Source organism: Macrobrachium rosenbergii, chromosome 21 (genome assembly GCF_040412425.1).
Source record: "Macrobrachium rosenbergii isolate ZJJX-2024 chromosome 21, ASM4041242v1, whole genome shotgun sequence".
NCBI classification, from domain to species: domain Eukaryota; kingdom Metazoa; phylum Arthropoda; class Malacostraca; order Decapoda; family Palaemonidae; genus Macrobrachium; species Macrobrachium rosenbergii.
Genome location: NC_089761.1, coordinates 61,264,409 through 61,289,272, shown reverse-complemented (window position 1 = coordinate 61,289,272; position 24,864 = coordinate 61,264,409). Strand labels below are relative to the sequence as shown.

The following is a 24,864-nucleotide window of genomic DNA, read 5'->3' as shown; positions in this document are numbered from 1 at the left end:
TCATGCTTAGATGTCAGCTATCTTGGTGATACAGAGTGTTTCAAAATCTTGGTTTTTGAATAAAATATGTTTTCCTTATACATTTATTTACAGTAGTGTCTTAAAAAGTTATAAATTCTTCCACCTGTTATCTTGGGTAAGGTAATGGTTGAAACTTTATTTTAGGCACTTGAATTACCCTATAAGTCTGTGACTGGGACTTAGAATATTCACTTCGTCTTTGGGCAGTCTAAAATTTACAAGTTCATAAATCATTCTTGGTGCCTGACTTCTCACTGCCTGCTCTTTCAAGAGTCATGGCCATCTCTAGTAAATTTTTCAAGTTTCAATTTATGGGCTTCTTTCCATTAATGTTCACATTCATTTTCTCTTTGCTGTTAGATTGAGGGTTTCATAGATTTCAATGGCATCAGAACGCCCACAGACCATCTGCATCATAGCCCTCAAGCGTTATTTCAATTAACTTCTGTCCTTTATTAATTGATTCACTTAAAGCGCTGACCACATATTTTTTACGTTTGAGATACGCCACTCGCTTCTTCACAGGCATCAGGGATTCAGAGCAAACATCTGGCACCAATCACGCTGTATGGCCCCACATAGTTTTTCTCTGTTTTCTATGTCTTGGTTTTGTGTTCTTTCTTTTAAGCCCTTTTTGTGTTTATAAGTTCCATCACAGTCTTGGCCAACTACCCAGCTGACTCTGGCAGGTCCTGGCTAAACTAAAGCAAATAATGTCTACAAGGACTCCTAACACATGCTTCTGAGGAAAATCACACATATTTTATAAGATAACTTGAAGTACTAAAGTGAATACAGTAAACCCCCCATATTCCCGGGGAATGCGTACCGCAACCCTCCACGAGTAGCTAAAATCCGCGAATACTTAAAACCCCTCTGAAAACACTTAGAACTGCCTATTTTATAGTTTAAACACAAGAAAAACCCGCTAAAATTGCTTATACCTGAGTATTTTAATAGTTTTATCACAAAAAGTGCATGTAGTCATGAAAATATGAAAATACAATAATTAGCGAATATTTCTCTGTGAAAAATACTGCGAATGGGTGATTTTTCCGTGAATAATGAGTAGATATGTTCCACAGAGAACTCCACGAATACGTGAGTCCGCGAATTGTGAGAACGCGAATACGGGGCGTTTACTGTAGAAACAAAAACATTTCTTCAATCTAGTTGAACAAAACGTTCAAATGCCTTGATAAAGGTATAAGAGACGGTTCTTTGGAATTATCCTCGCTTTTTGCCATGGGTATTCTTAACCCTTAAGGGACAGCATAATTTATCAATGTGCAACACCCCAGACCGGGGAAACTTTGAGGTCGGCAAAATGAAAAAAAAAAATCACATCAATGGAAAGAGAATGACACGTACATTCACACTGTATAAATAAAAAAATTCTAAAAAAATTTTCCCCACCTTCCATGAGAAGTTGAAAATGACTATTTACAATCCCTTGTGGGGCCTCATTTACAAGGCAATCATAAATTTTACCAACTTTGTGGTTTTTCTAATAAATAAGTTTTTTGATTTTGTAAAATTATTATTACTGCTCACACAATATCAAAACAGATAAATAAAAGCAGTAACAAATTTTTTGCATATTTGTTATAAAATATTCACATAAATTTATGAGAAGGAAGATTCAGTAACTTTTTTTACTTTGACATACTTTTGTAATATTTCTTTGCAATTTTCTTTGTAAAATTACATTTACAACTGACATACTATCGTAAAGACAAAACAAAAACAGCAGCAACCCCTTCATATATTTACAAGCAAATTTACAAAAGACTCATGAGAGAGAGAGATGCAGTACCTTCCCCTTGAAGTCACAAGCATTACTGATACTGGCCTAACTCTCACGTCTGTATAAAAGTTGCCATTAGTGAATTTATTGCATATAGAAGTATTGGCACCTTTGTTTCGAATCATTATTACCATAACAGTGGTGCGTAATTCTGCTTCACATTGAAGTTCAGTCCGTCCACCTCCCCAAACCTGTTTTACTTCACACTGAAGCTCAATCCGTCCACTAAGGGTTAATAAAAGGGAGCTTTTGTATTCCTACCCTACGAGACCCACACACTTACAAAAATCAGTGAACCATATTTTGCATTGTTTGATCAGAAACACTGTTGTTTGCATCCCCAGTTTAGATTGTACTGATCTTTAGAAAAAGTCTACCAAGGACCTTCTTTCTTCCATCAGCACTGTTCAACAGAAGAGAGACTCTGTCACATTAGTTCAGTAGACAGTTTCTCCAGTTCAACCTCAGAAAATATTTAGGGGCATAAAGAAAAATGGAAAGCTTAAGCAGAGTCAAGTCATAAAACCCCATTTGGGACAAATCAAGAAGTCCACCAGCTAAGCCAGCCATGTTCCAATGAAATGAGGGTTTTTCCTCTGCACTCCTGTGGGATCAGAAAATATTTTTTTAAAAATTACTTTAATTGTGCATAGAAAGCTGAATTGTGATTAGTTTTGAGGGATTGTTTTCACAATCAGAATTTTAGTATGTTAAGTTTATACCAACTTCACCTGTCAGATTTGCATTCCTTTGCAGATTGTCCAATGTATGGTCTTCTGCCCTTATCCAAGAAGTGTCAGCACTTTTACCATTCAATTGGTATCTTACCTTTTGTTTTATTTTGCCATTGTTTTAAGTTTAAGGTTTGGGGGCTACTAGGCAAAATTGACATGTATTCTTTCTCAACTTTAGTGCCCATTTGAAAACAAGATTCAAATTGGAAATGAGCCAGTTAGTAGTGAAGATCCAACACTGCCTTGAGAAAATTGATGATTTTGCAGGCATACTATGTGCCTGCTTTCATGTCCCAGAATGTAATCATCAGAGATGCAAAGGAGAGGACCTGGCTGGTTTTGACGTGCACCACTTTGGTACCTCGATAGATTTTTAGAACAAACTGCCTGCTAAGGTTTTAAACTTTCTTTGCTAACCAAGTTTACATTAAATTCCAGGAGATAGCTTATCTTTGGGGATCTTTGATAAACTCACTGAGTTTTCAAGTTCTGGTTTTCTGATTCCCACAAAGGATATCACTTGGGTTTTTTCAGAAAGTGGACAAATTGTTTCCCATGTCAGTCTTTTTGTTCTGTCTGTTATTTGGATGACCCTGTTACAAAGGGATGTTTATTGTCCACAGAAACCCTTTTTTATTTTTGGGAAGTCTTCCATTCAAACCATGTTCTTTCTGAAAATATGTTGGAACAGAAAAAGTGGAACCAATGCTTTTTTCCAAAAATGCAGGAAATAAAAATGCTTTGGAGATCAAAGATCAGCTCACAAGGAAAGTCACTTAATATCCTTCCTAACCAGAGTCCTGACCTAGTGTTTTATTCAGACGCTCTCAGACCCAGTAAATACAAGTCATATTGTAGACAATCATGCCCAGGTTTTTTACTAAAGTTTTTCAAAAGATTGGCATATAAATAAATGATTGACAGTGATATACATTTGTATTTATCACTGTTGCAACAGAGGTGTCCAGTGAAATAAAGTGGCTATCCAATGACAATACCACGGTTTGTCCTATGTCAAGATAACGGGGGAAGAAGGAATGATTAAGAGTTGCCAATGAGCAGCAAGAGCCCTTCTCAAGGGCTGATTAGAACTCTTTCAGGTTATCCCAGATCCTTTAACAGAAACTCGGGATTTTGTGGATGTCCATGAGTCTGTATTAGTGGATGAACTGAAGTATCAAAAGAGCAAGGTACTGTTCATGGTATATTCATAAATCCCCTAATGTGCCTAGAGTTGTGGAAACTGTTTTTAATGAGCCAGTTCTAGATCTGTTCATCTTCGCAAAGAACCTCATTTCTATATTGATTTGGCAGCCCTGGATTTACAAGATGGATGACCTTCTTGCTCATAGATTCATCCCTGTTTAAAGGTTTATGCCAGTCCCCCATTCAAGATGGTGATAAAGTCATAAACAAGTTTTGGAATCACTGAAATGTAAACGATGATTCAGTAGCACCATTCTGGCCAGTACAGGACTGGTTCCTGATTTCTCTGGAACTTTATACACATTATTTCCAAGACTGTTGCCCCAAAAGCGTATTTTTCTCTGAGACAACTGCATTTACTGCAGTTCCATCAAACACTGTTTCTGGCCCTGACTGCATTCAGACTGTCAAACTAATAAAGTATGAGCAAAGGATTTTTTAAATTTTTTTTGCTTGATGCTGTTGCAAATTGCAGGGACAATCCTAAGTGCAAGCAAGGTTTTATCAGGCCATGGACAGTCTTCCATGACTGGTGCAAATGGCGAACATCTGAGGTTCTAAGATGACTGTCAAACCAGAGATTGGTGATTGGAATTTTATTTAAAATCTTCCAGAGGTCTGTTTCCTCTGTATTTAAAGGTTACAGAGCAATGTTGAGCCAGTTTTTTAGACATAGAGGATTAGATCTCTTCTAATAAAGATCTGTCTGATTTCATAAGCCTTTGATACAACTAATCCAGAAAGAAGAAAGACTGGTAGCCTGCAATCTGGATGTGGTCCTAAAGTGGCTTTGAAATCATTTTTGAACCTCTTTTGTTGTTTTGAGGAACCCTCACAAGAAAGACTGTTCCTTACTAGTAGCATTAGTCAATAAGCACATTAGTAAGATGCATGCTATGTTACATGAAATTTTCAGGTTAAGCCAGCTGCTCAGTTTTATTTAAGTTTTTAGCAAAAAATGAGAACCTCCAGTCCCTGGCTCAGCTGAACAGTTGTTGGAAAGAATCTGGGTGATATTCTAGGTCCTGAGGACGTGGAAAGGACTGTTTTCCTGATAAGGATGTTTAAAATACTATTTGCTTGAGAACAGATAAGATCGTTGGTGTTTTGCAATTTTGTGCTCGGTTAATTGCCCATTTCCCCCTCAATAAAAATGCTCTGTTTTTAATGAGAGATCTGATAGGATGTGCTTACCTTCATAGATTAAGGAGGATGTTTACCTTTAGTGAAGGTAAAAATGCATGAAGTGAAAATGCAACATCCCTGGAAATTAAAGACATAATTTGTTTATTCACTAGTTATCCAAACAACAGTTTTGAAGTCAAGATAAACCTTGTTTTGAGGTTAATTACCTTATAAAGTGAAACTGCCTATGAAAATTGCAGTACCTTGGGTCCAGTTTCAGTTGTTTATTGGTGTTGTAATAGGAGTGTAGGAAGTCTTCCTTTCAGTCCTTTTATTTTTCACCTTGACTAGCAGTGTCGAGAGTTGTAATTTGTGATATTAATGTATTTGGAAGTACAGTACTCATCAGTTTATCTTCTTATGGTTGTAATGCTTTTTAATTGTTGGCATTAGGCGACTGTGTTGTTTGTTTTCTGGTTTTGGGACATGGTACTGTGCCCAGGACTGCTTGCAATATTGTTAATTGTGTTTAGTTGATGCTCCTTGACTGCAGCAAAGAATCCCAATGATGTAGCTTTAAATTAATCTGTAATTCACACCTTAGCAGGTTGAGATGAGCACATCCAGAGGCAGTACTTTCCTGTAGCAGCTCTATCAACAGGTAAGGAATCGGCAAGCATTTTACCAATCCTAGCAATTTTTTCTACAAGCAGTCCTTAGTTATCGGCGACCTCGGTTACTGGTGATCCAATTTTACGGCACTTGTCTAGTGATGACGATAACCGGATTTTCAATGCCGATCTCCAGTTATCGACGCCGATCCCCGGTTATCATCGCTGATCCCCACTTATTGGCGGCTCCGATCCCTGGTTATCGGCATTGATAATCACGGATCAGTGCTATTATACTGATTTTTTGATATTTTGATTTTTGTAATTCGTCACGCTGATTATAGAACGGAAACCGTCGATAACCAATTTAGATTTTTTACATTGACAATTAGTATTAATGAATTGGAAGTTATCAGCATCCCACCTCCTGCAACAGTCATTTATGTACAAAATGATTCTTTTACTTATATGGAAATGACATTTTTGTACATATAACTTACCTGGTAATTATATATAGCTGTAGTCTCTGACGTCACGGCAGAAAATTGAAAATCGGCAGCGCTAGAATGGTGATGATTTGGATACCCACCTTTTCCCCATTGAGTGAGAGGAACCATAACTCAAACTCTTCATATGTTTCTGCCATTGTGGTCACAATAAGCTTTTGCAATTAGCAGAGAATTATCGCTGATTTTTTTCTTTTTCATTGGACATTGTTTATGATGTACAATTGTTTGATTTGAATCTTTGGCAACATTGTTTATAAGGTGAGCTTTTTCATCTTGTTTCCTTATTTAGCATTATGTCGGACACTGGTCCTCTGTGTATAGGTTTTGTAAAAGCAAGGGCTGCAAAACTAGATTAGGGAAAATTACCATTGACCCTCATTCTGTGTGTGACGGGGTGTAGAGGACATGGTTGGGAGTATTGTTAACCTGTGAAGAATGTAAGGATTTGTCAGGGGAAGAATGGAAGATTTTAAATGCTTATCTGAGAAGGTTTTGATTGAGAGAGTTAGAAAAGCTTCAGCTAGGACTACCTCTTTATCCTCCCGTGATAGTCAGGATTTATCTTTTTCTGTTATTACCCTGATATTCTTCTAACAAATCTGCTATCCCAGACCCGTTATTCCTGAACCCGATACCGTTTTCAGTCTTAAAACGCAGATGGAGTTTTAGTGTGATGATTCAATGTTATGGAGCGGATGAGTAAGTCTTCCATAGTTGAAAGTGCAGTGTCTTGTGATAGTGCAGTGGAGGAGCTGGCTGTTCTGGCCCATCCATTTTTTCAGGCCTGACCTCAGTCAAACTCCCCAGCACCAGGAGGAGGCACTTGAAAGCTTTTTGGCAGGTGAGTGGGACCTGCAAACATTAGAGCAGTTGGCCCCTCAAGCAGTCCTCCTTCCCAGGATGCAGATGTTAGCTAAGAAAAGGCACATCAAGGACAGGTGTATGTCTTCGATTTTATGTCCTGGTAGAGGATGGCCTAAGAGAGGTTGGCAAGGAAAGATGCCTCTGAGACCATTCAAGAGGTCTAGGTTGGCATCTCCTTTGGCAGTTCCCAAGAAAAGAGTGGCGCTTCAAGATCAGCCTCCTCGCCGTGGTAGTTTTGGGAGGAGCCAAAATGTTTTTAGGATGATTCCGTCGATTCCCAAGACGAGTTTTGTCATGGAAGTGCGGAGATTTAGAAGTAAGAGGAGAGTGGTTTGTCTTAGCCAGTTGTTGTTGTATATGTTAAGCCTGATTAATGCATCTAGCACCATATTTAGATGCGCCATTTTTGTTTCGCCTGGCCTCATCGCGTACTGATACGCCCACGCCACGATCATCCTGGTGCGCCAGCGCCAAAATTGTTTCCTCCTGGTGACTGGGTCAATTTCCAACTCCTTGAATGTGCTCTCGTTCAGTATCTCGATTCTCCTTCTTCCGCCTGCCTCAAGATTTGTTTTTGCAGAAATGAATTCCAAGCTTGATAGTATTCTCGGCTTTATGGAAAATAGATCCATTTTAATTTTAGACTGAACTGCAAGTTGTTGTATTTCATAAGGATGCTCCTTCATCGAATGTGCGGCTTTTGAGCGATCCTGTGCTGCATTCTCCTCGGAAGTTTTTAATCATCCTCCATCTAGAAGTAATGGCTCTTTCTCCGATTTCTGGTGGTGATGTTTCAGAATGAATGAGGTTGGTCTTTCAACCAGAGAAAGAGAAGCCTTTATCAGCTATAAGCAACCTTCAGTATTTTCTGAGAAGATTCCGGATTCCTTTAAGAACCAGTATCTCCCTTCAAGTCCGATTATCACTAGCTGGCTACCAAATTAGTTCTTTCTATTTCACAAGAAAGGATTGAAGAAAATGGAGGAGTGGCTTGCAGAGAAGAGGGAACATGGAAGACTGTTTGTTTTCCCCAAATCCTGGTTTGATGTTTGGTTGGTACCTGAGACTGGAGAATCTTTTTCAGTTGATAGAATTGCTTCCTCCCAAGGAGATTTTAGTTTGGTAGATTCGCTTGGAGGTCGGTCTTAAATTTCAAAGTATTCTTTTCCACATCAATTTGATCACCTCTGCAAGAATGCTTTTAAGATTTTGGAAATTATAAGTTTTCTCGATTGGTCGGTTGGAGCTCTTGGGAGGAAACTAAAAGATAACTACAATTTCAGGACGATCAGCCTTTTTCATATTTGTTAGCTTGCATCGACAGGAGCATTAGAGATCCTATGGAACTTTCTCTTTGTTTGTGATTGCAGCTTGGTGTTCTTTCACCACTAAAGGAGTTCGGTCCCAGGTCAGCTTTGTTGTTCGCTCCTTTCAGATAGGAAACATCTTTTCCGAGGGAAATAGTATCTGAGATTATCGAGTTCTTCAACAGAAGGAACTCAAGACTTGCTGGCACAGTCCACCAAGAAGCCTAAACCGTTGCCTTCAACAGTTGCTCCCGACAACGCCGACGGAAAAATCTCAGATCAAGTCTATGGTTTCGTGGAATCAGCCCCTGTTCAAATCGCTTTCCCAGATCGAGAGGAGAGGTAAGTTTTGTACCTAAAATCTTCAAACCCTCCGGCCAGAGCGCTCCCTTCATTCAATTAGTGCAGGAGACAGACTGTCAGCTTTCTGGACAGTCTGGGAAGTTGGAGCAGAATTGACAGTCTCTGACAGGTTTTAAAGGAAGGCTATTCAGTTCCATTCTTGAAGGACCCTCCTTTGTCCAGGGAACCAGTGGTCTTAATGGTTTTTATGTTACAGACTCAGAGAAATGTTGTGCTCTAGAGAAAGAGGTGTCAGATTTTTAGAGATCTTCAGCAACAGTTGAAAGTTTCCTTGTGTTTTCTCCATCAGGATTTTGTTCAAGGCATCCTTTGCAGTACCAATGGCATTTCAGAGGCTGGAGGCCATAGTGTGATATTTTGAACCTGTTTGTCAAGAAGACAAAGTTCTCTGATGGAAACCACTCAATCAATGCTGTCATCCCTTCTTCCAGGAGATTGATGGTATCCATCGACCTTCCAGGATGGAATTAAACATGATCCATCCTGCTTGAACAGTTGCCCTTGTGTTCAAAGGCGAAAGTGTTTCAGTTCAGGGGACCTTCAGCCTAAATGATGGCCCCCCAGGTATTCACCAGAGTTTTGTCATCATTGGCGAAGTGGCTACATCTGTTGGGGATCAGAACAGTGTTTTTATTTAGACGATTGGCTCAATTTTGAATTAAAGACACAAAGGAAAGAGTGTGTGAAGGATTTGGTAAAGACTTTTCCTCTAACCAAAGAACTGGGACTACCGTAAAATTGGCAGTTTCTCATTCAATCTGTGCCATCTCAAGAATTAGTCTGTTTGGGAGTTCAGATGAACTCAGTAGTTTTTCAGGCTTCTCTGTTGGTGGAGAGGGTAGAGTCGTGCCTGTTGAAAGTGCGAGATTTCCTGAAGAAGATCTAGTTTAGGTCTTTAGTGGATGAGCCTTTTGGGGTTTTGTCTTCCACCAGAACAGGTTTTGAGTTTGGGAGACTATATTCTACAGGCCCCTTCAGTTCTTTTTAAGAGAAGTCTGGGACAGGAAGAAGAGCCCGGATTCTTTGTTTTTCAAATCTCAGAGGAGATAAAGGCAGACCTCAGTTGGTGGAACTCTCCAGAGAAACTTCAGGAAGGAATTTCACTGTTCCCAAAGAACCCCAACCTCATCTTGTGTGCAGACGCTTCAGATCTAGGATGGGGAGCCACGTTAGGCAAGTTTGAAACAGCAGGCCGATGGAAGGGAGAACAACTTCGGTGGCACATCAATCTAATAAAAGGCCATTCATTTAGCCCTTTAGAATTTTCGAAGGTGGTAAGGAACCAGGCAGTGATTGTCCAGTCAGACAATACAACATTCTCATAATAATAATAAAAGCAGGAGGGGACCCACTGCGTTCTCGCTAATACCTGGTAGCGAGAGATCTTATGTTCGAACCAAACGACGTTGATGACAAGGTTCATTCCAGGGAAGCTCAATGTGAGGGCACATTAGAGCTAAGCAGGAGCTTTCAAGTACTCTCAACAGAGTGGATCTTAAATCAAGAAGTTTGCCTCCAACTGTGGAATCTATGGTGTCGTCCTCTCATAGATCTGTTTGCCACCAAGAAGACAACTCAACTGCCTCTTTTTTGCTCTCCAGTGCCGGACGAGGGGCCAGTCTTCGTGGATGCAATGCTGATGGACTGGTCAGGTCTGGAGTTTACGCCTTTCCTCCGTTCAAGATGTTGAGAGCAGTTCTAACAAAAATGTTGTCCCATGTCCTTTATGCAAATGACACTGGTTGCTCCGATTTTTGGCCAGCAAGGGAATGGTTCCTGGACTTGATAAGTCTTCGTCACCAAACTTCCTGAGGCTTTTACCACGAGAGTAGATCTACTCAGACAGCCTCACTTCCGAAGATTTCACGGAGGTCTATCCGCTCTTCAGCTAACTGCGTTCAGACTGTCGAATGTTGCCTCAGAGCTAGAGGTTAAAAAGGAAGGTCTCTAGAGCCAAGGACAGAGCTCAGACAGTCCTCCACAGCAGTTTATCAAGCTAAGTGGTCAGTCTTCAGAGAGTGGTGTAGGAAGACTGGCACATCATCTTCTAAGACCACTTTAGAAGAGATCGCAGACTTCCTCCTGTATCTGAGTGTGGATAGGAAGCTGTCTTCATTTCACTTCGATCAAGGGCTCTTCCATGAAGCAATGCTTTCGACAGTCTTTAGCATAAGGGCCTGGATATTTCAAATGATTATGATTTGTCAGATCTTATCAGATCGTTTGAAAGCATCCAAGAATTCCAGAGAGTTATTGGTTTCCTGTTTTTAGATGTGGTCTTGAAATGGCTTGTGGGCAGTAAGTTTGAGCCATTATCGTCTTGCTCTTTCAGAGTCGAGGAAGACAATTTCTTGTAAGCTCTTTGTTACAGCAAAGAGTCAGTTGAGTATAACGCCCTAGATAAGAGAATTGGGTTTTCTAGGGGGTAAGGCAGTCTGTTCTTCATTGTTGAAAATTTTTGGCAAAGAATGAGACACTGTCCTGAAGCCATGAAGGAGATCCTTTTCGATCCCTGGTCTCTCGAAGAAATTTGGTGGGACCAGATGAAGAAGAAAGATATTTTATGCCCAATAAGAGCATTAAAAGTATATATCTAAAGGACTCAAGCAGTGACAGGTCCCTCTCCTAATCTTTGGTGTTCTGTGAGGGATCTGAGTAGTGCCTCTTTCTAAGAATGCTCTTTCCTTCTTTATGAGAGACCTTTGTAGAAGCTCATAACCAGGTATCAAGATGTGCAGCTGCAAATTTCTAAAGTTAAAGCTTTGAGGTGAGAGCGGTCTCAATCTCTTTGGAATAATAGAGGAATCTTTCCTTAGATTCAATTATTCAAGCTACATTTTGGAAATGTAGGTCAGTGTTCGCGTCCTCATTATTTGAGAGAGATTGAGACAATATATGATGGATGCAGTAATTTTGGGACCGTTTGTGGTGACTGGCACGGTGTTGGGTAAGGGAATAAAGGAAGTCAATCCTTCCTTGTGATGCTTTCTCTTGCTTAAGGTTAGCGTTGTTGTTTTCTGGGATGTCTGGGGTTACATTGTGACTAGGAGTACCCAACAGTCTTGCATATTGGGTAATATTTTTAAGGTACAGGTTATTGGTGACACCCTCTTTTCTTTTTTCAGTTGATTTGTTTTATGTGTTTTCGTGTACTGCGCCCTGGGCAGGGGCATTTATTTGTTGGTTATCATGCATAGTCCACGGTGAGCCCTCGACTGGCATGTAGCCCTCAGCACTTAACCCTCAGGTCTATATACCTAGTTGAATTTGCAAGTTGAGGATAGCAGATTAAGAGGCAGTATCCATCAAATCAGCTACCTCAACAGGTAAGGAACCATCATTGTGTTTTTTATTTTCACAATTTGTCTAGACTTTTCATATTAGGTGCCATGGCCCACCTCCATCAGAGGTTTGCCAATCAGCTATATATATAATTACCAGGTAAGTTATATGTACAAAAATGTATTTTTATAATAAAATGATTTTTGTTCATGAGACTTACCTGTCAGATATATATATAGCTGTATTCTCCAAGTCCGACAGAATTTCAAATTTTCTGCGGCACAAGCAGTGGCCGGGCAGGTGGTTAGTACCCATTCCCGCTGCTGGGAGGCGGGTATCAGGAACCATTCCCATTTTCTATTCAGATTTTCTCTGTCGCCGGACTGTCAACACCTGTTGTCAGTTCCTCCGCCATTTGGATTTCGAAATTTTTTGTCAAGTATTTTGGTTGTTTTTTGGTATTCGACTGGGTCTGTGACTTGGCATACGCTCTTTGTGGACCGTTTTTTATTTTGCTTTTGACTTTTCTTATAATTAAGATGTCTTACCTCTAGCTATTGAGTCTGTAGCTTGGGTGAATGTAAGGTGAGGCTATCGAAGACTTCGATAGTTCCTCACTCTTTATGTATGATATGTAAGGGTGTTCAATGCTCTATGATAATCGGTATAATGAATGTGTGGGATTATCTGAGGGTGAGTGGAAGAAATATGAAGCCTATATGCTTAAATTGGAGCGTGATAGGCTGAGGAGATCTTCCTCCAGAGTGCATCCATAGATGGACAGTCAGGGTTTTCTCCTACTAGTAACCCTGCAGTAAATTTTAGTCCTAACCCTGTAGTTTGTTGCTGCAGAAGGTAATGCCCTGGCTCTCGTGTTGAGTCAATGCGTGCTCTTGAAACTAAAGTGAATGCAATTCAAACGCAAAGTGTAGTAGTGCTAGTGCCCCTAGTGTTGTGGAGGGGCGTCAGATCGGCCCTATAATGCCTCTAGGCCTGGACCTCTGTCGAACTCCCAGGACCAGGGAGGGGGCATGTCGAAAGTCGCATGAGGGTTACGGGGCTTCCCTCCGATCTGGCGTCCCTTCGGCAGGTCCTGTTGACGCCACCCAGGCTGCCAGGGATCGTGCACAGGCACGCATCCTGAAGGATTGCTTCTCGTCCTCCGACACGTCCTCCTTGCCTCGGGGTTGAGAGCTCGGTTGGACTCTCGCCCTCTTAAGAGAAGCTTAGAGGAGAGGACGCTTCACGTCCCTCTTCCTCTAGACGTTTGTGCTCTTCCCCGAAATTTGCGTGGATATTCCCTCAGAAGAGAATAAAGTGTTTTTCAGATGATGACGCTACTCGACCCCCTGTCGTGCTAAGGCAGGGCTAGAGCTTCTTCCCTGTGAGAAGGAAGTAACGTCTCTGCCACCCTCCTTTCCTTCTCTCAGGTTCAGCCCTTCTCCCTAAGAGAGCTTCTCCAACTTGTAAGATTTTGTTGGGTTTGCAACAACAGCTGGATGCTCTCATGAACCTTTTCAAGATTTGAAACTGCCTGTTAAGAGGTACAGACTTTCACCTTCGTCTTCCTTCGTCTGCTAGATGTTTTGGGGCTTCGTCTGTCGCCTAGAGAGAGTGTTTAGTGGCTTCCTAATCGTCTTCCCGATTTGAGGTGTTGGACTTTTCTCTTGACTCGCGCCAGGTTAGCGTGTCTAGCTCTTCGTGCGCTTCTCACGCTTCACGCGCGCCTCACCTTTGAGTCGGGCGAATTCTTAGCCATGACGCTTCATTCTCCATCGTGACGCACCTTCTTCTCAACTTGCCACGGAGCCCACAGAGTTTATTTCCACGCCATGACGCTCCCGATCTCCTCGTGTTTTCTTCATAGCTTTGCAGTCTTGTGTTGACCACGCTTCCAGTTGTACATCATGACGATCAACTTCCCGCTTCAACATCTGATGTCCTTCTTATTTTAGCCACGACTTCTTCGATCGCGGGAGTTCCCGCACGTGTATCGGCGAATCGGAACTACTTTCACCACTCACTCAAGACCCGCCAGCTGGGAAGAACATCCTCTTCGTCACAGCCTTTGGATGAAGAGAAACATCTTTAATCTTCTTCTTCCTCTGATTATCAGACTCTGGCTATTTTACTTAAGGATCTGTTTCCTGAGACTTTTCAACCTTCAGCTCTCTCTCCACCTTCGCAGTTGTCTTTGTCTTAAGGAGGAAAGCGTTTCTTAAAAAAAAAATCGAAAAAATCAAAATTTTAAGAAAGGGATATTTTATATATGGAATCATACATATCCTGACTATCTTCTTTGCCTTTTTTTTTTTTAAATTTGCCATAGTTAGGAGTTATAAACAAAACAGTAACCCTATCATAGACAAAATTACTTTTTTCTTGTATAATGTAATGATAATGTCAGTATATCGGTTGGTAATTTCACTTTTAGCTATGAAATAATAATATCTAAGGACTTTTATATGGCAACCCTGTGGACCTAGTCACATCAGCGAAAGCCAGGAATGCCGCAGGGCAGTCAGTGGCAGTCAGTCAGTAGCAGCTCAGAGCTTGACTAAGTAAGAATCGCGCTGCCCAACCTGAGCCGTGTTTTGACACTCGCTTCATCTAGCTTCATTTAGCGAAGTTATATTGTTTGCAAGTCTATTGTTATATTTTTTGGCTTTTCAAATATGTCATAAAACATCAAACTGTGTAACAGCAAGCAAATAAATCCACAGAGAAGCAAAAAATATTGTTTATCTCAAAACTAAAGTTATCGACATTCAAACTGCATCTCCTCCATAACGAATGCACCGATCTCAATGATACAAAAAGCCTCAACGAAAGCTAAATAAATTGCCTTTACAAACAAAGGGGGCTTCCATGGGAAGCAACACCAGACCCGCACCACGAGAGAGTTTTTTTCCTAGAGGAATGTCACTTCCAAGAGAGGTAGCAAGTGACTCCTTTCATCTCCAGACTCCATTAGCAACCAGGCTTCATTTTGCACAAGCCTGGAAAGAGAGAGGGGCAGACGTTTGGTCCCTCCTACTGTTAGAGAGAGGTTACTTGATTCCTTCCTGCCTCCTCCTCCTTTGTTTTTTGTTTCAGAGATTTATCTGTACCATCCTGTCAAACAGAAAATTCTGTTTGACCTGCTCGAACAGATGCTCGAGCGGAGGGCAGTGGAACAGGTCTTGACTCAAGTTCCCCGGGATTTTACAACAGATTGTTTCCAGTCCCAAAACTTTCAGTAGGCTGGAGACCCGTCTTGGACGTCAGCAGGTTGAACAACTTGGTCCAGAAGGAAAAGTTCAAGATGGAAACCTCAGTCAATTTTAGGAGCCCTTCATCCCGGGGATTGGATGGTATCTTTGGATCTCCAAGATACTTATCTTCACGCCCCAATTCATCCACGTTCGATGAAGTATCTCAGGTTGTCTTGGGGACTAGACTTACCAGTTCATGGCTCTCTGCTTTGGACTTTGGCCATACCACGTTGAAAGCACCACTTCGTCCGATCAGGGTTAAGCAACGCGGTCTGGTCTCATGAAGGTGACCGCCTGGGAAACACCAGATGCTGTTGGCGTCACATTTTGCTCCGAGGTGTTTACACTTCTCGCGATGTAGTTGCACCTGTCGACGTCAGGATCTCTCTCTACTTGGACGACTGGTTGATCCGAGCTTCTTCGCACGAAGGTATCTGGAGGACCTTCAGTTGACTCTGCATCTCGTGAAGTCCCTGGGACTTCTGGTCTGTGGAAAAATCGCAGCTGATCCCCTCACTGTCCATTGTGTCTGGGAATTCAGATGTATTCAGCGGCTTTTATAGCGTCTCCGTCGCAAGAACGGCAACTTCTATGTGGGGGAAAAGTCTCGGCCTTCTTGGGGAAGGAAACATGCTCGGTGAGGGAATGAATGAGTCTGCTGGGGACCATTTCCTCGCTGGAGAAGTTTGTTTCTCTGGGGAGTCTGCATCTCAGGCCTCTTCAGTTCTTTCTGTTGGAGAACTGGCAAAACAAGGAAGACTTGAAAGAAGAATTGAGAATTCTTCCTTCTATAAAAGAGGATCTCAAGTGGTGGCTCGATCCAACGAAATTGCAGAAAGGGATCTCCTCAAGCTTCTGAACCCGACCTAGTGTTGTTTTCCGACGGGTCATCAACAGGTTGGGAGCAACACTGGGGAGAGGAAGTTTTAGGAACCTGGAGAGAGGAACAGGTGTCCTGGCACATCAACATCAAAGATTTGGCGGCTATCTTTTAGCTCTCCAATTCTTCGAGGTCCAAGTTTGCAATCGTGTAGTTCTAGTAAACTCGGACAACACTACGGCATTGGATTACCTTAAGAAACAGGCGGAACACTCTCTTGTTCCTGTTCAGCCTTGCAAGAGAGATTATTCTTTGAGCCTATGCTCGCAACATTTCGATTCTCACAAGTTTTGTTGCAGGGGTCGAAAATGTTCGAGCAGACCTGCTCAGTTGGCGCCATCAACTTCTACCAAAGGAATGGACCCTTCATCAGGAGGTTTGCCAAGATTTTTGGAAATTTTGGGGTCTCCATCTTGTGGATCTTTTCACGACCTCAAGAACAGCGAGAGGCTCCCTCTATGCTCATCTGTTCTCGACCCAGGGCAGTGGCGATAGATGCTCTTCTCTGGGATTGGACGGGAATAGATGTTTACGCCTTTTCCCCCGTTCAAAATTCTGGGAGAAGTCATACGCAAGTTCGCGGCCTCACAAGGGACGAGGATGACTCTCATCCCCACGTTTTGGCCTTCGAACCACTGGTTCTCGGAGTTTCTCTTCTGGTTGGTAGACGTTCCGAGGACCCTTCCTATGAGAGCAGACCTGCTCATACAACCCCACTTCGCGAGATATCTTCAAAATCTCCCTGCTCTGAACCTGACTGCTTTCAGACTATCGAAAATTGGTCAGAGCGAAGGGGTTTTTCTGGCCAGGTGGCACGGGCCATCGCTAGAGCCAGAAGTTCTTCATCTAACAGGATATATCTAGCGAAGTGAGCAACCTTCAAAGGTTGGTGTAGAAAGAAGGGCTTTTCCTCTTCCTCTATCACTGTGAGCCAGGTTGCGGATTTTCTCCTTTACTTAAGAGAAAAACTCGGTATAGCAGTTCCGACTATCAAGTGTTATCGGAGCATGCTTTCGACTGTTTTCAGACACAGAGGATTAGATTTGTCTGACAATAAGGACCTCCACGATCTTACGAGCTCTTTCAAGACGTCCAAGGTTCCTCAGCTAATTCCTCCTGCTTGGAACTTGGACATAGTGCTCAAGTTTTTGATGTTTAGTCCTTTTGAGCCTCTCCACTCTGCATCTCTTAAGGATGTTACTCGAAAACGGCATTCCTCACGGCTCTGCGACAACGGCGAAGAGAGTGAGCGAAGTTCAGGCTTTCAGCCGTCATGTGGGCTTCAAGGAACACAATGCTGTCTATTCTTTAAGTCCCCTAAGTTCTTGGCTAAGAATGAAAGGCCTTCTAACCCTTGGCCTAGACACTTTGAAATTAAAGGTTTAGCAGACCTTATTGGACAGGAACCTGAGGGAGTTCTATGTCCAGTTAGAGCTCTCAAGTACTACCTTAAAAGAACACAGGACACTCGTGGTCCCTCGGATAATTTATGGTGTTCTGTGAGGCAACCAGTTAAACCTATGTCGAAGAATGCACTGGCATTCTTCATTAGAAACGTCATTAAGGAGGCACACTCTCTGTTGTGACGACTCCAACTTCAAGTTGTTGAGAGTTAACGCTCACGAGGTGAGGGCAGTTGCTACCTCCATGGCGTTCCAGAAAATATGGTACTCAGTGACATTCTCAGTGCCACATTTTGGAGAAGTCAATTCGGTGTTTGCCTCACACTCTTGGCAAGATGTTTAGGTAGCATACGAAAATTGCTTTTCGCTGGGACCATACATTGCTGCTTCAGCAACCTTGGGGACAGGGGGTAACTCTGATCCTATCCCCTTTTTAATTGTGTTTTTATGGTTGTTGGGTTGACTACTGGAGGCAGTCTTCCCAATCCTTTGCAAACTAACGCTTTAGGTGTTGGTTAGGTGGTTAGTAATGCTCTTTTGTCCTCTTTGTATGGTCTATGATCTAGTCACATTGTGGTCACGCCCCGTTGACAGATCATCTAGAAGTCGCCAGCTATATAGGTCACTACCTTGCTGGGGTCTCTAGTAAAGCAGAAGCAGACTAGAGTGACAGTAACCACTCAGTCAGCTATGCTATCAGATAAGGAACCAAAATAATTTTACCAATAATTGGTTTTTCCTTAATTCTTGGCTGTCTCTACCCCCTCCAAAGGTGGTATTCAGCTATATATATATCTGACAGGTAAGTCTCATGAACAAAATGATATTTTAATGATAAAATAAAGTTTGTTCATACTTACCTGGCAGATATATATTCATATTGCCCTCCCTCCTCCCCTCAGGAGTCAGTGGCGTTAGAAAATCTGAATAGAAAATGGGAATGGTTCCTGATACCCGCCTCCCAGCGGCGGGAATGGGTACTAACCACCTGCCCGGCCACTTCGTGTGCCGCGAATTTTGAAATTCTGTCGGACTTCGGAGAATGCAGCTATATATATATCTGCCAGGTAAGTATGAACAAACTTTATTTTATCATTAAAATATCATTTTTGTACATACTTACCTGGTAATTATATAATCAAAGCCCACCCTCCTCCCCTCTCATGGGCAGGTATGGCATAAACATATGAAGAGTTTTAAAGTTATGGTTCCTCTCACTCATTATTTTAGATTATTATTTTATTATTACGTGACCATTTGTTAGCCCTTCAGATGCGATTTTCAATTTTCTGCCATTGACGCCAGAGACTACAGCTATATATATAATTACCAGGTAAGTATGTACAAAACCTCATTTTATTATAAAAATACATTTTTGTAATAAAGTTTTATATATACTCACCAAGTAATTACATGATCAAAGCCCTCCCTCCTCTCCTCGCATGGATAGGAAGGCTTAAACATATTGATTTCATTTGCGGAGCTGGTTCCTCTCTTAGCCTGAAAGTTGGCGGAGTCAGTCACCTAGCCAAAACAAAAGTAGTGCCACAGCGAATTTCAAAATTCTAGCAGCCGACGAGTTAGAAACTTATAGCTATGCAATTACTTGGTGAGTATATAAATATAAAACTTTATTTTATTATAAAAATGTCATATTTTTGTCATTGCATTAGTAACTGCCTAAGGATTCTGTACCATCCTATCTAAATTATTTTTAGGCAATTTTATTAGGATTTTATTGGGGTAAGTTCCTCTAGCAACCTTGAGTACCACAGCAAGTATTGTTTTCTAGTGGTTCTTTCATCACACTCATCAGACTTTGTTACCATAGGGCATTTAGCTTGACCTTACAACTAGCTTGCTTTGATGGTGTAGACATTTCTATAGCTGAACAAGCAAGTTCACTTGAGTTTCCATTTCCAATGTACAGTAATGCCAAAATTTTATTTAAGACTTCATCTTTAAGTTTTAGTACTTCATTTTCATCCCTTGCATGGGTCAGATTAGGGAATTTGAGTTTAGTTGTGAAAGTTTTTAACACTGTTTTTTAAACTAAAAATAAATTTGACTAGTAAAAAAATGTACTTGTGACCTCAGTGCCTTCAAATTCTATGTAAGGTAGAGACTGTGTAATGCAGCTTTAAGAAAATGTTATGTTGCTGTCAAATGTATTTTTATATAAGTGACTTAGCAAGTAATTACCTAGCTACTAGCTTCTAAATGGCAATCTAACAAAATTCAAATTTCTGGGTGGCACTACTATCATTCATGTAGGTAACAAGAGCTTCAATTCGTTTTCTGCCGGCTCCCGACTAACATCAGGTATTGTGCAGTCATTGCTTCATGTTTTTGGATATTTGCTCCTGAATTTGGTGAAGTTTCACTTTTTGTGGTGGCCTTTAAGATTAATTATATCGTTAGCTGTGGTTAACTTTATTTCTAACATTAGTTTAAGATGTCTAACACCAGCTCTTCAAGCATTTGTTATTGCATTGATGGTTGCAAAACTAGATTAACTAAATCATCTTATGGTTCTCACACTAAGTGTGTCAAATGTAGGAGGTAGGAATGTAGTACTGTAAAGAACTTACTTGTCCAGGATATCAGGATTAGGGAGATAAAAAGTAGAAGGCATTAAAGTCCCATCTGGACAGACTTGACAGAGATAGGAAAAGGAAGGCTGCCCTTAGAGCCAAAAGCAGGGCTAGTGTAACAGCTCCTCCTTTGCCTAGTGTGGTAGAAGATAGCGCTGTTTCTTCTCCTCATATTCCTGTTATGTCTCCCATCCTTAGCCCCCCTACTCCTTTACCCTATACTTCTTTACCAGGTTCCTATGCTTCTACTCCCAACACTATTGCCAGTCTCTAAGCGAGGTTTGACAAAAAATTTGAGTTTTTGGCTAACACTGTAATGGAGTTACGTACTTCTTTCAGAGATTTTGTGATGCAAGTGTCTTCCAGTGTTCCGAGTGTCAGTGTTGTGCAAAGTGACAGTGTTATGCATGTTGAGGAGGTGGCTGCCTGTCCCACCGGTGCTCCTAGATGAAGGTCCCTGTCCCGCTCCCCCACACCAGGGAGAAGACATACCGGAGGTCCAAGGGAGGCCGGTGAAGTTTGCCCACGGACAGTCGCCCCTCTGTCGAGCTTGTTGCACTTTCCTAGGCTGCGACAGAGTGCCACTGGAAGGGCATCTCTTTCGGTGTGAATCGGCTGGCGTCAGACTCAGATGGGGCTCCTCTCCTGACAGGAAGCGACAGTGGCACTGTGCTTCCGCTTCTCGACCTTTGAAAAGGCACTCTGCCTGTGTGGACAGCTCCCCACCTCCTGTCAAGAGGTACAAGGAGGCCAGTGTTAGCCCTCAGCCCTCCTGCAGTTCTGCTATTCCACCTTGTGCCACTTCATCTGCTCGTCATCTTCAGCTTTCGTGGGATAGTCCGGAGTCTCTCTCATGTCTCAAGCTCCCAGATGCTCCAAGTAAGCACTTGTCACCCACTGCTAAAGACTCTCTCATATCTGAGCGCCCCTTTCCTCTGTAACACTTGGCGCCTGCTTTGTCTTTTCAGACTTCCGCACCCAACCACTCGCACCAACTTCTGGACGCTCGGTGCCAGCTGTGGAGCATTCAGCAATAACCTCTGGGCACTCGGCGCCAACTGTAAAGCACTTGGCACCTCTTCCACTCTCATCGGCCCAGGAAGACTCATCTTTAGCTCCGATTAAGCATCAACTTGAGGAGCTCATGGGGTTTTCCAAGAAGAAAACAGCAGTCTCCAAGAGTAAGGACACGTCTTTGTCCCCTATCTCTTCTGACAGTGAGGATGCTGAACAAGATGCTGCTCCTTCTTCAGCTTATTCTTCCTTATTGAGGTTTTTTCTGGATAATTTCCCAGATTTTATCAAGCCTGCCGCTCCTGATTCTCCAGTCTGGACCTTCCTCATGAGGAAACGGACGTCTGACAGCTCTTGCCTCCCAAAGTTGGTTCTTTCCTCATCCTCAAAGAATGTCCTTCAGGAAGTAGATGAGTGGCTGGCCATGAAAAGGGAGCAAGGTAAAACTACCTTTGCTTTCCCTTCTAAGCTTCTCAAGAGGAGTTATTGCTTTTATGCAACTGAAGGAGCTCCCTTTTTTGGGAGTTTCTGCATCCTCCCAAGGGGGCCTCTGGTTGGTTGATTTAACAGGTGGTTCTGCATTCACCTCAGCTAAGATTTGTTTTCTTTGCCCGAGCTAGATCATCTTGTCAGGAACCTCTTCAAGGTTTTGTAAATTTTTAGCTTCCTCAAGTGGACCGTGGGAGCTTTGGTAAGGAAAATCAAGGATTGTCCAGTCCTAGGAGAAGATTTTGCTTCTGACTGGTTGGGGGATTGTCTTGCACTGGCAAAGCAGTCAGAGATGGTTCTTTTGAGCTCACCTCCCTTTTTTTGATGGGGATTTTGAAGAAAAGAGAGCAGTTGTGCTCCTTTGCTGCAAAAAGGGTTACATACTTGTAATGGAGAAGTCAGCCCTCTTGTTTCTCCTTTGGACAGATCCCATCTTTCTTGCCTCAGCAACCTCAGCCCTTTCGAGGATGAAGATCTAGGCCAACCTAGACCTCAGGCCAATCTGCATCAACCGTATAGATTGATCAAGAAATCTTCTTTTAAACCAGCCGTCAAGAAATGAAAATTTAGTCCTTCGCGCCCTGGTAGGAGCCAGGCTGTACCTCTTTTGGTGAGGAATGGGGCCACAGAGGTTTTATATATATAAATAAGATTTTATATATACAGTACTTACCAAGTAATTACATAATCGGAGCCCTCCCTCCTCCCCTCAGATGGACATCAGGCCTCAAACAAATTGAAGCTCTCTTCTGAGTTTTACCTATCAGTCCCAAATGTGGGCAGGGCCTTGTCACCTATGCAAATGATAGTGGTGCCACCACAAAATTTGAATTTTGTTAGACTGCCATGGCAGAAGCTATTAGCTTTGTCATTCTTATCATAAAAATATCATGTTTTGCTGGTACATCACGGGCAGATACAGTATTTACTGTACAGTAAACCCCCCGTATTCGCGTTCTCAAGATTCGCGGGCTCACATATTCGCGGATTTCTCTGTGGAACGTATCTACCCAATATTCACGGAAAATTCGCTGATTCGTGGTATTTTTCACTGAGAAATATTCACTAATTACTGTATTTTCATATCATTTTCATGACTAAATGCACTTTTTGTGATAAAACTATTAAAATACTCGGGTATAGGCATTTTTAGAGAGTTTTTCTTGTGTTTAAACTATCAAAATAGGCAGTTCTAAGTGTTTTTAGAGGGGTTTTAAGTATTTGCAGATTTAAGCTATTTGCTGGGGGGTGGTTGCGGTACGCATCCCCCGTGAATACAGGGGCTTTACTGTACTGTATTTAAAAAACTATAAGAAAATAAATTCAAAATTAATCAGTGTCATACTTATTTTGCCACCTCTTTCCACAATCTGATAAATGTTATGTGAAAAAAAGGACTTTGGATTACTTGAAATTAAAATGTAGTGCATTTCCACAGAGAATACAAGTTTATCTCTTCAGTCAAGAAACGGAAACAATGTCCGGAGAGGAAACCTCTGCCCCAGTTGCTGCTGGAAAAAAAGGCTTATCCAAGCTAAGAAGAGGAAGAGGACGCAAGAGAGTTTTTATGGCAGAGCCAGTTGATGAAGAGATTCGTGATGTAGAGCCAGATACAGACTTTTCAGAAGCAGCTAAAACTGACAGTGCATCACCAGCAAAAAGACAACAAAGAAGGAAGAAGAGAGCATCATCTTTTGATGATTCAGACAGCAATGAAGAGGTTGTATATAACAGTGCCAAAGAGAAGAAAAATCAAGGTAGGCTAAAAGGATATATATGACACCATTAATATGTAGTTGAGAGTTTTGTGTTAATTCTTTAAATTTTGATAAAGCATGCCTTTTTTTAGGTCTACTTTTTATGTGGTATCAAAATTAATTTTTCTTGAAATTTCCCTGTGAATATGGGTTGCTCAAAAACCTATAGCAGATCCAGTTGGTGAAGAGACAGAAGATCTAGAAAAGGACAAACAGGGTTCAGAGGTAGATGCAGACATTTCAGAACCAGCTAAAACATTCAGAGCTTCGCCATCAAGAAGAAGAAGTGGGAGGAATAAGAGATCATTCCATTTTGATGATTCAGACAGTGATGAAGAGGTTTTTTTTAATATTGCTGAAAAGAAGACAAGGCGAGGTAGACCTAAAGGACATACATTAGAAACAGGTAATTTTTAGTTGTGATCATTTTTTTTAATATAGTGCTTTATGCTAAAGCATGCCCTACTTTTAGGCCTACTTTTGGTGTAGTAATATCACTGATATTTGCTGAAATTTTCCTAGGAACATGGGTTGCTCGAAAACCACTTGGTCGTCCAAAGCAAAACGCTTTGAATCAGTCCTTAAGAAGAGGCCAGAAACATCCTACTGAGTTAATATGTGAATTAGGCCAAGTGTTCTACAGTCTTGGTTGGGTTAGTGGAACAGGTGGTGGCATCAGCATCAAAACAGGGTGAGTTTGGTTTTGCAGACTTAAAATTTATTGTTCCAAAATACTGGTTTCATATAAGTAACTTACCAAGTAATTACATAGCTATACAAGTACCATCTGACTTACAGCCTGATTGACATTCAACCACTCGCACTTACAACTGTACTTCTGACAGCGGGGCCGGGCAGGTGGCTGCATAAGAGTACACGCTGTATAACAGTTGACCACTAGTTACTCGGCAACGTGCCATCTCGGGAGAGCTCTCTTGTCAATCAGGCAGCATCATTTTGAGTTAACCTGCCCTATTAGCAGCATCATACAGTATTAACAGTATTGTAGACTGAATTGCAAACCAATTTAAGTTAAAATCGATTTCTGACATGCATTCAAGAACCGATCCCTGTTGTAACTCAGTGCCTACCCATACATAATATACATTACGTACAGAAATTATTAAAATATATCAGTAGAAGTACATTATGGTAAAAAGATTTAAATAATTATTGTACATTACCTGACAGTACTATGTTGGTACTTTATATAGCAAAGGTTTGATGTTATGCCATACCCAGTATGTTAGTAACTTCTAAGGTTTGACTTACTTTCATTTTGACTTACAACCAGTTGGTTGAAACCAAGCTCAGATGCAAGTAGGATGGCACTTGTAGTTTCTAACTCGCATGACAGCCTTTATTTAAAAAATCACGGTAGCACTTCGATAGTTTAGAGTAGGTGACAAGCCCCACCCACCAACAGGAGTACTGGAAACAACTTGGCAGAAAACATTCTGTTTCTGCCAGCTCTTGAGTAACATCGAGGGGTTTGCTGCAGCTTTTGTTTACTGATTTTTGGTTTTATTGCTGGATTTCGTGAAGTATTATCGCTTATTTGAATAGCCTTCAAGCTTTAATAGCGTTCAGGATAATTTTTTCTAGTTCTTTGGTTATTATGTCTGGTTCAAGTTCACCTAGTTT

At 41.6% G+C, this 24,864-nt stretch overlaps 1 protein-coding gene across 4 annotated transcripts in view; it reads left to right on the top strand.

Moving 5' to 3' along the window:
* Positions 1–24,864, top strand: part of LOC136850241 (probable methylthioribulose-1-phosphate dehydratase) — a 188,759-nt gene that overhangs the window by 36,635 nt on the left and 127,260 nt on the right. For 2 of the 4 annotated variants that reach the window (XM_067123909.1, XM_067123910.1), the window contains exons 2-4: positions 22,902–23,220; positions 23,390–23,626; positions 23,743–23,911. In XM_067123909.1, the coding sequence (XP_066980010.1) occupies positions 22,941–23,220; positions 23,390–23,626; positions 23,743–23,911 (686 nt within the window). In that variant the 5' untranslated portion in view covers positions 22,902–22,940. The remainder of the gene's footprint in view (positions 1–22,901; positions 23,221–23,389; positions 23,627–23,742; positions 23,912–24,864) is intronic. The other 2 variants (XM_067123911.1, XM_067123912.1) reach the window with 1 other exon arrangement.